Genomic DNA, 12,313 nt, shown 5'->3' on the forward strand with positions numbered 1-12,313 from the left:
CTGCAGGACCGGGCAAAGTAATTCTTATCGCCCAAGGCTTGCTGAGAAGGATGCAATATGCCGATCTAGTGCACACCTCCATCTCCCGCTCAGAGTGGACCTTTCAGCTTCCAGCAGTGGTGGCTGATGTGATCCTGTCAGCCCATCACCCCATGATTAAGTTTGGCTATTCCGAGGGATGTAATAAGTTTGTAGGTGATTGTGCAGGCAGACACATTGACACCTTGAAAGTGACTTCGATTAACCTCCCCCAATTTGTTATTCTTTGCTCACCAAGGTTGCACAATTGGAATAGTTGCGGTAAATTGCAGACCTATCAGCTTTTTTATATCTCCCAGACCAACCTTCTGTAATCCAGTTACCTGGCCTTGACCATTAAATCTATTGTAAGATTTTAGCCAATAGCTTTGATAGGGTTTACACATTGAAAGACAATAATAAGTATTAGAGTGGTTTTTATTAACTAGGTTCCTACTGGATTATTTCCATCTTTTACTGGCCGTCCCGAGAGGGTGTCATAAAGGACAAGTGTTAGCACCCTGTGGCTGCGACAATTTGTCTCCTCAGGATTTGCTGCATTTTATGTTCTTTTGTAGTTTCTATGATGCCCCTCGGAGGTTCTTTTTGAAAGCCATTTTTAAAAAAGTTAAATTTTAAGCAGGTTCGCCCCGCTCTCTATTTTATGCAACTGTTAAAGCCAGAATGTATACCATTTGTGGTTGCTTTTTTGAAATCTTGCTTAAGGTACAGAAATTGTGTGGGACCCTAAACAAATGTGGCTAATGTATTCTATTAAGTAATTTTCCAACCGTCGATTAAGTTGTGCCCTTGAATATCTTTCCTCTCTCTTATAAAACTAATGAAGTTCTTTTTGTATGTAATGGGAATTTGTGTAATATGTTTGTTATATGTATATTTGTGGTTTTTATATTTTTAAGAATGAAATGTGAACTTTTATGGTTTTCAAACTTGTAAACCGAATAAAGTATTTTTGAAATTTGAAATTTGAAGTATTAGAGTCGGAACTACAACGGTACCTTTCCAAGTTAAAGATATTCAGTCTGTGTTGAAAGATGCCATTAAAGCAATTATTCTAGGTAACAGCCCACCAATGGATATATTATTTCTAAGTTAATGCTCAAGTCATCATGACTCAGGGAATCAGAAGAATTGGTAGACCTAATTCGGTTGATAATAGTGTCCAGTTAAACTAACCTGCTGTCTTCAAGCGAATAAGACCGATTCTTTGAAAAAATAGTTCCTTGCTGTTGGTAGAGGCCAGAAATGTAAAAAACCCAAATTGGTAGAACAATCGGAAGGAGATTTGCTGCTTATCGTAGAAGGGCATATGCATGACCTATCTGCTCATGTTGAGAATGCACAATCTTTGATTTCTGGTGAATTCTGTTGGGAAGTTACATTTTAGAAATTCAGGAAAAATTAAGTGCTATGAAGTAGAGTAGACCATTGTGCAGTTCAGGATTACGAAAAGGAAGTGAAAAAACCTTGGATTCTTTGTGCCTTTCCATGTAAAAATAAACTGAAGAGATGCATTACTGGAAACTTCATTTTGAACCGTGTTATCTTTGTCACTTTGAGTTTGAATTGACAGGTTTTTTTTTGTGGGAGTGTGTCTTAGTCCTGAACTTTCACGAGTCAGATCTAGTGATAGGGGGAAAAAAGTTTGTGATTGAACACCGGAAATGGCAAAGAGGGTTGTGCATGTCTTCTTACCTTCCCAGTCACCCTGGCTGCATCATCACTATATATCTGTTTAAATGTAGATATCTTTCAAATGTATTTTCTCTTGCCCCAATTGTAATTGTGTAAATAAGTCAATAGACTAAAGCTTGTATGATCTGGTTGCAGATGACATGTGGGGGAAGGTAGGGCAGACTGCAAAGGTGTTGAAAGATTTGTTAGTCTGATGTAATATATCTTCATGAAACCTCACATTTGAATACAGTTCACTTCTGAAATATTTGCTTTTCAAGCCACAGGTAACGTTCCAGGATGTGGCTGCCTGCTTCTCCGAAGAAGAGTGGAAGCTATTGCACGAGTGGCAGAAGGAGCTTTACAAGAATGTGATGAAAGACATTCACCAGGCTTTAGTTTCCCTAGGTAACGTAGCACTCTGGGTCCATGAGGTCTTTCCAATGTACAAAAGCGCCATGATTTGCTGAACATTGTTTGATTCCGAGTTATGCTGCTTAGCTTGGTGTTAATAAGAGCATACAGTGATTCTCACTTTCATTTTGTAGTACTCAATCCAGATAGGCGAACCTGGTGTCTGGAATATGGCTGAATCATTAATATAAACCAGTCTGTGACTTCATGCCTTCAAATAGGCTTCAGTGGCATTCTTTTTATAAATTATTCCTTGATTTGAAATTCCACGCAATTTTATATAATTCTCAGAGTATACACCAAGTAAACTGTCTTTGAATCTAGATCTTCTCTTGGGTAGATTAAATGTCTCGCTGTTTAAAGTGGGCAGTCGTTTGTACACTAGGCAGCCTTCTTACACCAGTTTTATCAGTTGCAATCCTCGCTTGCTCTAAAATGTATAGCAATGGGTGATTTTGTGGACCCAAACTTGGAATATGTGAGTTGCAACTCAAATTCTATTTGTATACGTGAGGGTACATGAGGATGACCATTCTAGGTACAGAATTATTTTTTATAACAACTTTTTATTAGGCACACAGCAAAACAAGGGTAAGTAAGTACATCAGAGTAGTCATGCATAAAAATAGCTAGTGTACCATACCCAATGTAGTCTAACCCCATATAGATTCACTCCCGAACTTAAAATATACTCCCACCCGATCTAAATCAAATGTATTATAGTTGGTAAATTCGGCCTCCGAGGACATTACTATGGGGCGGCACATGGACTCCCCCTATGAACTTTCCATTTGCCCCAGATCCTTTCCCACTTTTTGGGGGCAGCCCCTGGTTTCATAAACCACCCTGTCTGCAACCATACTCCAGTCCGTGTCTCTTTTCCAGCCTTTGACCGTTGGGCGGACTCTTCCCCAACCCCCCATAGACGAGCTATATTACGTTTAGCAAACCTCATAACAAAGGTTACCAAGATTTGCTCCATGCGACAAGTCTGTAGCATCCCACACATTAGGGAGACGCCACTTAGCTGAAGGTGTTAAATGCCTACCACAGACACTATTCATGCATGCTTCAACAGATCCTCAAAAAGTGTGGACCGCTGGACACTCCCAAATGATATGGAAAAGGAACTCTCCTGCCCACACGGCCTACGACAGGTTGGATCAGTCCCCTTGCCTCTTTATTTTTTTCATTTTCCTTCATTTAAATCGGTTTTATTGTTTCATAGAAATGTGCACCAACAAACAGTGCGAACATCAACCCTATGGACTAGTAATACTCTGGCGGATCCAAGAAATACAGTTCCCTCAGAATAAGAAAGTCCATAAGGTGACGGCCAGTGTCATACATTTGCGTATTTGGGATATAGTACAGGGTAGTGTGCCTGTTGTGGGAACATAATCCAGGTAGCATGAAGCAATTTGCCATAAAGGTCTATGCCCGCCAGTGTCCATAGAAACATGTTAACTAAAGGAACAGGGGGAGGAGGGGACTGGACAGGGGGGATGGGAAGCCCCAGGGTGCATTATTTAAGGCAAGGCTGTAACCAGCGGGTGCCAAGGATGCATAGGCAGGCACAAAGAGTTGCGACTAGTATAATGGGGGGGGGGGGTAGTCAATAAAGGATCTCTCGCCAGAAACCGCATGCGACTCATTACTCTAGGGGCGCCTCCCCTCGCAGCAGCAAAGCGTCATCAAAGAGCTGCAGGGCTCGCAAGCACGGGCGGAGAGAGCTGCAATGCTCTAATTTAGATAAATGTGGCTCTAGAGGTTGCCATACCCGTGTGAAGCAGGTGTCCTTATGTGTGATACGACTAGTTAGGTGTTCCATTGCCATAGTGTGCTGTAGGCGGGTGAGCCACACCAACGACGGAGGGGTTGAAGGCTTTTTCCAGTACAGAGCGATAACCTGTTTGGCGGCCCGAGCATGTGTAAAATTAGGCGCCAGTCCGACTGTGTCATGCCCTTGAGAGTCTGGGGTTGAATCCCCAGGATGACGATTTGCGGTGTGTTCAGGATGGGGAACCCAACCGCATCTTTCAAGTGGCTCAACACTTCTTTCCAGAAAAGCGTCAACGTGGGGCAAGACCACCAGATATGAATGTAGGAGCCTGACGCCTCAGCACATGGATGAGAAGGTAGGGAACATTTTGTGTATTCATGCTGGTGTATAGTACCAGCAGGTCATCACCTTGTAAGCCGCTTCCACCTGGGCATTTCTTCTGTAGCTTCTCGGTATATCCCTCCACTGCTGCTCCCAGTGCTCCGGGGGGATATCTTCAGAGGTATCAGATCCATTGCTGCTGATCTGGGTGTAGGGTAGCGATCTAGAGTGTTTCAAGACTCTGTATGTATGTAAAATTAGCCCCGTGAGTCGTCAAAGGCTCGTACCAATATCTCAAAGGAGGTAAGCTTGCATGTGGCCCCCTGTATGCCATTTGGCATACGTAACCAATGCTGAAGATTGCAATACTGCATTCGTGCTGTGGTACGAAGGTGGTAGTCCTGGCTGCATTAGTCAAAGGATTTAAAATTGTCCCCCTCAAATAGGTCGCTAATCGTACACCATTCCCCTGCTGCCCAGGCTGAAAAGGAGTTGGGCTGTAAGGCTGGAGGGAAGCCGGGGATCCGGGCCCGTGTAGTGTCAGGGGAAGGAGGTGAGGCCCTGACTTTTAGCCAATCTGTCCCATATATCTAAACCCGTTCTCGTGGGGGTAGTGATGTAGGCACTACTTGGCTGTGAACGCCTCTGCAAGCAGGCCAGATCCCACAGGGGTCTGCATGCTACCGCTCTATCCATGTAGAACCAGTGTTTCTTGCTCTCGCGAACCACCCACTCAGAAATGAAGCTCAAGGCAGCCGCTCAATAGTAGACAATGTTAGGACAGGCAAGCCCCCTGTCTATTGTTAAAATTATTTTGGAGAATCCTGGTTTTCCCTTGCCCTAGATGAAAGAGTTTACTTCCCTCGGAAGGTTCGCAATATCTGCTTGTGGAATTGGCGTGGGGAGCATTTTAAAGAGGTAGAGTACCTTAGGCAGTACAGACATTTTCACTGAAATGAGTCGACCTAGCCATGATACTGGTAGTATTTTCCAACGCCTTAGGTCTTCTCGGACGAGCGTCGGCAGTCCAGTCAATTGGCCTGAGACCTCGTGGATAGTGAGGCGGTTACATTGAGGCCCACATATCGTATGGAGTGAGCCGCCCATTGGAACGGGGTAGGGAGGATAATTCTAGGACCTCTTGCGAAGGGAGTGTGAGATTCAACACCGGCGACTTCGCCAAGTTGACTTTAAGGCCCCATATACGTTGGAACCCATGGAGAAGAGAAATCGGCACTGGTAGGGAGTCTCGGGACCTGGTCAGAGTGAGCAGCAGGTCATCAGCAAATAAAGCGACTTTGTGGTCCTCCCCTCTAAATGGGATGCCATGAATAGTGGGATACCGACGAATGGCTATTGCAAGGGGCTCTACCGCAAGGGCAAGAAGTAGAAGAGATAGCGGGCAGCCTTGCAGGGTGCTTCTGCGAATGTGTACTGGGGAGCCAGAAGTCCATTGACTCTAAGTTGCACTGAGGGAGACCCGTAGGAGGCCATAATCCAGGAGACCATGACCGGCCCAAATCCGATCTTCTGTAGTACCACTCTTAGCAAGGTTCAATCTACCCTGTCAAATGCCTTCTCAGCGTCAAGAGAGAGAAGACCTGCTGGGATGGCTCGCCGCTGAACTTTTTCCCTCAGGTGGGCTAAGCACAGGATATTATCCGCCCCTTGCTGCTTGGCCTCTCCGCTGCATTCAATACTGTCAACCACAAAAAACTGCTGGAATGCCTTGACGGGATAGGCATAAAAGGAAAAGCTTTGGCATTACTTGGGTCCTTTTTTTCTGATCAAGAACAGTGTGTTGGCTCTTTCTGAGTTCAAATCGTCCAATTTTACACTGCCTTGTGGGATAGCCCCTACTCTTTTTAATATTTACGTTGCCCCTTTGGCTCAGTTGATTGGGTTTCTCAGCAATTTCTTATGTCCACAATACCCAAATTATTGTATCTGTGACGAGTATCATCTCTAACACAGCCTCACAGTTTCATGCTTGTCTTCTTCAAGTTGGACAGTGGATGGCCGCTAACTGTCTAAAACTAAATTCCAGTAAAACAGAGGTCCTGCATTTTGGTGGCAACACCACTTTTTTGTCTCTAGCTTTTTGGCTGCCGGAACTGGGTTCTCTGCCCACCTCAACAAAGTGAAAAACCTAGGAGTCACCTTCGAATCCAAGCTTACGTTTGAAGGGCATGTGAATAATGTCACCCCTGCATCCTTCTACACATTAAAACTGCTCAGAAAAATCTTTCTGTATATACCTGTTAATCTTCGCAAACTTGCCATTTCAGACCTGGTCTTGTCCAGAGCCAATTACTGTAATGGGCCTTTTATTATTCTATGGACAAGATGTTACACAAAACTACAGATTGTACAAAATGCTGCAGCACGTATTTTGCTAGACATTTCCAAGCATAAATCCACTGCTGCTGCATTAAGACAATTACATCTGCTCCCAGTAAAAAGACAGAATTTTCAATGATATGTTCCCACCTGACAACTACGCTCTGCCCATGCTCACAATTTGGTGATCCCCAAGTTTAGGAAAACTACCTGGGGAGGCAGAAGCTTTTTGGTGGGCACTACCAGACTCTGCAATTCTCGTCCCTTAGCCTTAAAAAGTGAAACTCAGCTGTTAGCTTTCAGGAAAGCCTTAAAACCTGGCTGTTTAATCTTTGATTTATCTAGTCCGGCTTCATGGCATAGTTGCTCGACGAGCTAGGGCCTAGACAACTTCGGGTAATTGTTCGCACTCTATAAATTATTTTTTCATTTAATTTCTTGGCCCTGGCGTATGAATCCCACTTGGTCAAGCTCTATCAAGCTGGGGATATATGGCACCCGCCAACTAAGATCATCCAATAAAGCCCTCGCCGCAGTCCCGCGCATCCGAAAAACAACCATGGGCGGCAGATCCTTCTCCTTCCTGGCTGCCAAGACCTGGAACTCACTCCCCACCCACCTCCGCCTTACTCAGAATCACCTCTCCTTCTGAAAAGAACTGAAAACATGGCTATTCGACAAACAATGAACCCCTCCCTCTAGCGCCTTGAGACCCTCTGGGTGAGTAGTGCGCTTTATAAATACCTGAACTTGAACTTGGCTCTAGTCTGTTTGCTAGGAGTTTAGGCATCTATATTGGGATGGGAGATGGGGCGATAGGAAGCATATGATGTTTGGTCCTTTCCGAACTTGAGTATAAGAGCTATTGCAGCACAAGTCATCTTGGGGATCAAGTTAGTACTGTCAGTGAAGGAGTTAAAAAGCTTAAGGAGGTTATCTTGTATTTGGGGGAGAAACAGGCAGTAGAAGGGAACCGTAAGCACGTCAGGGCCTGAAGCCTTACCCACCGACAGGCCTCCCAAGACCTTTCGCAGTTCTTCTAATGTGAATGGAGCCTCAAGTTGATCCGCATGAGAGGGGTCAAGGGGTTGCCTTGTGCAGGAGGGAAGAAAAGATCCAATCTCCTCTTGGAATCTTTCGCACTGACCATATAGGCAGTGAAAAATGTGTGGGACGCCCGCTGTTTGTCAGGTTCAGAGGTTGCCTACGAACCATCCTCCTTTTTTTGACCTTAGAGAAAAGGGCCCACGAGACACTTGCTCGGAGTTGGCCAGTAGAGAACCGACTTTGTCCCCACTTCATAGTATTTTTGCTTCCAGGTAAGCAGTGAGTGCTCTGCTTTGACCCACAATGCCCTGAGTTGGTCGCAAAGAGAAGCCAATCGCTTCTGATGCTCTTGCGATGGTGCCACATGGTTCAAACGTTCCAAAAATTTTAGGTCCATAGATAGCCTGTCCTCCAATAGCCTGACCTCTAGTGTCCTAGCCATTGTAAGGGAGGTGGACGTACTACGCATGGTCGCCTTGAAGCGTCCCACTGGGTGTGACTGTTGGTGTCTGGCAGGGCGTTCGTCTCAAAGTAAGATTGAATTGCTTGCCGTATGTCTGCCACATTAACCTGGTCACGCAGTATGTATGAGGGAAGCCGCCGGCGGAGTGAGCGGACATCCCAATGCCTCCCAAGGGGGTCCCGACATGCGCATTGGCCGAGATAGATATTTCCGATATGCTCGCCGAGTCCAGAATCCGGATGAGGGACTGCGAAATAAAAAGGAAGTCTATGCGCGAATACAAATAGTGAACATGGGAATAAAAGGCAAAATCCTGCTCGCCTGGGGCATTATAGCGTCAAGTGTCTATCGGGCCCAGGGCTATAATGTCCTGTTTTATCGCTGTGGACATGGCTCCTGTTCCCTGGTAGGATGCCGCATCGCGGTCAAGTAAGGGATCCAATACCAAGTTAGTCTCCCCCAAATAGCATATGGCCATCCTCCTGTGTGGCAAGGTTCTTGAGAAGAGTCCTTAAATATGTATCCTGTAATTGATTATGGGCATACACGTTGATCAACGTGAAGGATTTGCCATAGAGTAAAGATTTGAGTTTTAGGTAGTGGCCTTCCCCATCCCTTGTCAATTGGGTTTCTTGCAGGTTGAGGCCCGCTTTAATAAGAATAGCCACCCTGGCCGTTTTAGTAAGTGATGAAGTCAAGTATTGAAACGGATACTTGGTATGGGATGGGCCATATGCTTCGTGTCGGATCGCAGTAGATTAGATTCGTGGAGGAGGATAATATCTGGGTCCTGTAGCAAAAGGTAGCGCCAAATCTGTTGCCGCTTATTGGGAGCATTTAGGCCTTTTACAGTGAGTGAGCGAAACCTAAGCTGCACCATGGAAACCTATTTGAGGAGAGTGTGTATTTTATCTGGGATCTTTCCACGGTCTTGTATGTGAGGAACAGACAGGGCAGTACGGTCTGTTGTCTACCTTGCCCTGTTGCAGGGGATGTAACTGCAGAAGCTGGGTGACGCAGTAGAGCGGGGTTTGGTATTGCTAGTCAGGGGTGGGGAGGAAAACAGAGGGACGATTATTCCAAAAGCAGGTAAAACAAAACATCCAACGGGGCCACAACAGACCATTCAAGTCCTGGAGAGACCCTATGGTACTGCCTAAGGTCACTCTGGGGAAGTCACTCCCCTTGGGGACCAGTTGAATGGGGGGGTGGGTCAAGAAGGTCCTGTTGCATGGTGTGGTCTCCGTGGCCAGCATATAGTGCTTAAGGGGGAGGAAAGGGCCCTCCCCTGGGACCTGGGGTCTCGCTAGACAAGGCTGTAAGGGGAGGGTCTCAAGGGGGGGGGGTATAGGAATCGCAGAGAGAAGTGTTAGAGCCCAACTGATTTCCCACCACAGATTCACAACCCCTTCCTCTGAATTAAGTGTACATCTTGCCAATCAAGCCTGCTGGCCAGGAGGCCACCGGGTATGGGCACCCGGGGCCAGAGGCTCCGAGCATAGAAAGTTAAATGTCTATGACGCTCGGGGTGAAGATAAGGACATTTTAGGCGGAGAGTTAGTCCGTGAACGGCTGCCCTCCAGAGACGGCAGATGTTGGATCATATCCTGCTTGGCTTGTTGAGTGGAGCTGCTCCCCGCTGAATCTTGCCCCAGTATTGCGGCACAGTTGTCCAGTCTGGATGCAATGGGGTTCTAGACCGGGCATTTTGCGAAGTTGGGATGGGGGGCGGTGCACGGGAATCCTTCGACAGCTTGAGTAATTGCTGAGCTTCGCTTAGGGAGTGTATTGACCTCCGCCGGCCCCCCCACTTAAAGATCAGGCAAACAGATAGCCCCATTGGTATTTGACATGCAGTTCTCTCAGTTTGTCTGTGACCTGGTTGAAATCCTTACGTCAATGCAATGTGACAGAGGATAGATCTTGGACTATTTGTATGAAATGGCCTTCATAGGTCAGCTACGGGTTCTCCCTGGTGCCTTGGAAGATTTTTTCCTTCTCTGTGAAGTAGTGCACTCGGGTGATGATGTCCGGCACCAGGTCTGCGCCACCTCGTGGAGCCGCTGTCCGGTGGGCTCTATCCGGAGTGGGCGGTGAAGCATCGTCGTCACCTCTTACTGCCTGGAGCAGGTCCGCTCTGAAGGTCATTATGTTTTGTCCTTCCGCACCTCTAGGGACCCCACGGATACGGAGGTTGTTTCTGCTGTTCCTATTTTCCAAGTCTTCTTGTTTGATTTGAAGCTCTATATGTTGCTCTTCCAGTACTGACATCCTGCGCCAGAGGTCCACTTGCTCCTCCGTTCGGTTATCGAGGGTCCGCTCCAAGTCCTCCACTCTCCCTCCATTTTCAGCCACATCATGCTTCAGATCTTGGAGACATGATTCAAAGTCAGATTTAAGGGCTACAATTTCAGCTTTTTTATTTCTTGCAGGAAATTGGTCATGTAGGCCTGCGTGAGAGGGTTTATCTCCGACTACCCGGGGGCCAACGCCATCTGGGGATTCAGGGTCGCGGCAGCAACCGGATTTGTTTTCAGCCACAGAGATGGTACCATTACATCCCTGGTGGGGGCCAAGAGGGTCTCCCTTCGCACCAGGCATGCTCCTCTTGGCTCCTGCTGCCCCAAGTTCCTAGGGCCCCCCACACAGGCGTCGAGGCTCGGGGCAGCCAAGGATTAGCTCGGAATTCTCTCTAGGTCCACCTATCCCTGGGGTCGTAGGTCTGCTTTATCCGGACGAGGGGGTCCCTCGTCGTAATGTATTGCATCGGCATAGGATTCTGACATGCGTGGAGGATGGGGGAGTTAGATCCGAGGAGGCCAGACAGTGAGGTAGAAGACTAAGCCAGGAGAGGGAGATTTGCGGTGGGTGTTCTCTGTTTCCCAAAAGAAAGGCCCAAATACTTGGGGTCCACGCTAGAGTGGCCAGGAAGGGCCTAGGCCAGAGAGCAGTGGCGGGTCTCAAGCAGAGGTGGAGGCGGGCTCGACCGAAGGCTCCAGGGCCCCACTGTGTGATAATATGCCCTGGGGCCCAAGAAATCCTCCACCTGGGTCCAGTGCGCAGAGCGTAGCCAAAGGAAATGGCGTCAGGGGGAGGAAGCGGGGAAACTGCCCACTGTGTGACCACACGGCCGATCGCACCCCCACCAGGGAGCGGACCCACAGAGGTTGTCCACCCGGGTTGCGCAATGGCTGCAGGCCGGCGCGTCAGGAGGCCGCTAGTGATTCTTGCAGGCCTCAAGGGAGTCCGCCGAGGCAGGTGAGCAATTGCGGGCAGTAGCCAAGACCATCCTCCGCCAAGCCTCAGTCCACAAATCACAGCTAGAAAAGGGGGTGCCTAAGGTAGAGAGAGCGGGGAAGCCGCCCATTGCGCTGCTACACGGCCGATCGATCCCACCACCCCAGCAACACACCTGTCTCCCCTGGCCCGGTCCGTTCGATGGGAGCAGAGTGCTGGGACAGGCCATTCGGTCTCAGTGCCTCGTTGGCCTCAGTCGATGCGGGTAGACCACAGAGGAGGCGGGCGGGTGATCGGCTGCAAGCAGCGGCCCTCAGGGGACAAGATGAGGCCTCCAGTGACTCCTGCCCAGGCGTGTGGGGCCACAGCCAATCCCGCCACAGTTGATGGGTAGTGTGGGCCGGCAGGGAGGCAAAGTCTGTCCAGGCCCCAGGGTCCGAGCGATGGCGTCTCTTAAGTTCTGGAGGCCGATCCGCCCTCTAAGCTGGACCGGACAGACATCAGCATGGCCGTTCTCTGGATTCTCCCGACCGAGACTCGCAAAGCAACCCCCCGGGGTGGCCTCCGATCAGCATTTGGCTAGCTTTAGGCATTGCGGGTTAGCGCTCTCGCCACCAGGGGAAACAGCCTTAATTACGAATCTTTAACAACGATGGTACTAAACAACTAATTTTCACAACGCCCTTACCTGAATGACGACTCGATTAGACCACGGCGTATGTGAACAATGACTACATGAACAACAAAATAAACTTACCAGGTACGATCTCGGTAGTGGTTAATGGAGTCTCCTCTCCCACCCCTATTTCCTGGTTTGGAGCGGTGCGGAAGTGGTTCGCAGCATGGACAAGTGAACAGCTTCAAAGTTCTGGTGTCTTGTATCGTGTTGCTTGAAGGGAACGCGTACCAGGATTCCAGCTCAGATTTGTTTGCCGTGAATTCTTTGTTTTAGATACTTTTCAGATGGATTGCAGGCACCTCTAGTTTGGGAAACT

General features: G+C 48.0%; 1 protein-coding gene across 2 annotated transcripts in view; it reads left to right on the forward strand.

Moving 5' to 3' along the window:
- LOC144818754 (uncharacterized) overlaps positions 1-12,313 on the forward strand; it is a 250,040-nt gene that overhangs the window by 34,000 nt on the left and 203,727 nt on the right. The window contains exon 2 of one of the 2 annotated variants that reach the window (XM_078676469.1): positions 1,995-2,121. In XM_078676469.1, coding sequence (XP_078532595.1) covers positions 1,995-2,121 — 127 coding nt within the window. The remainder of the gene's footprint in view (positions 1-1,994; positions 2,122-12,313) is intronic. The other variant, XM_078676470.1, reaches the window with a different exon arrangement.

The sequence above is a fragment of the Lissotriton helveticus genome, chromosome 2_1, assembly GCF_964261635.1.
Source record: "Lissotriton helveticus chromosome 2_1, aLisHel1.1, whole genome shotgun sequence".
NCBI classification, from domain to species: Eukaryota; Metazoa; Chordata; class Amphibia; order Caudata; family Salamandridae; genus Lissotriton; species Lissotriton helveticus.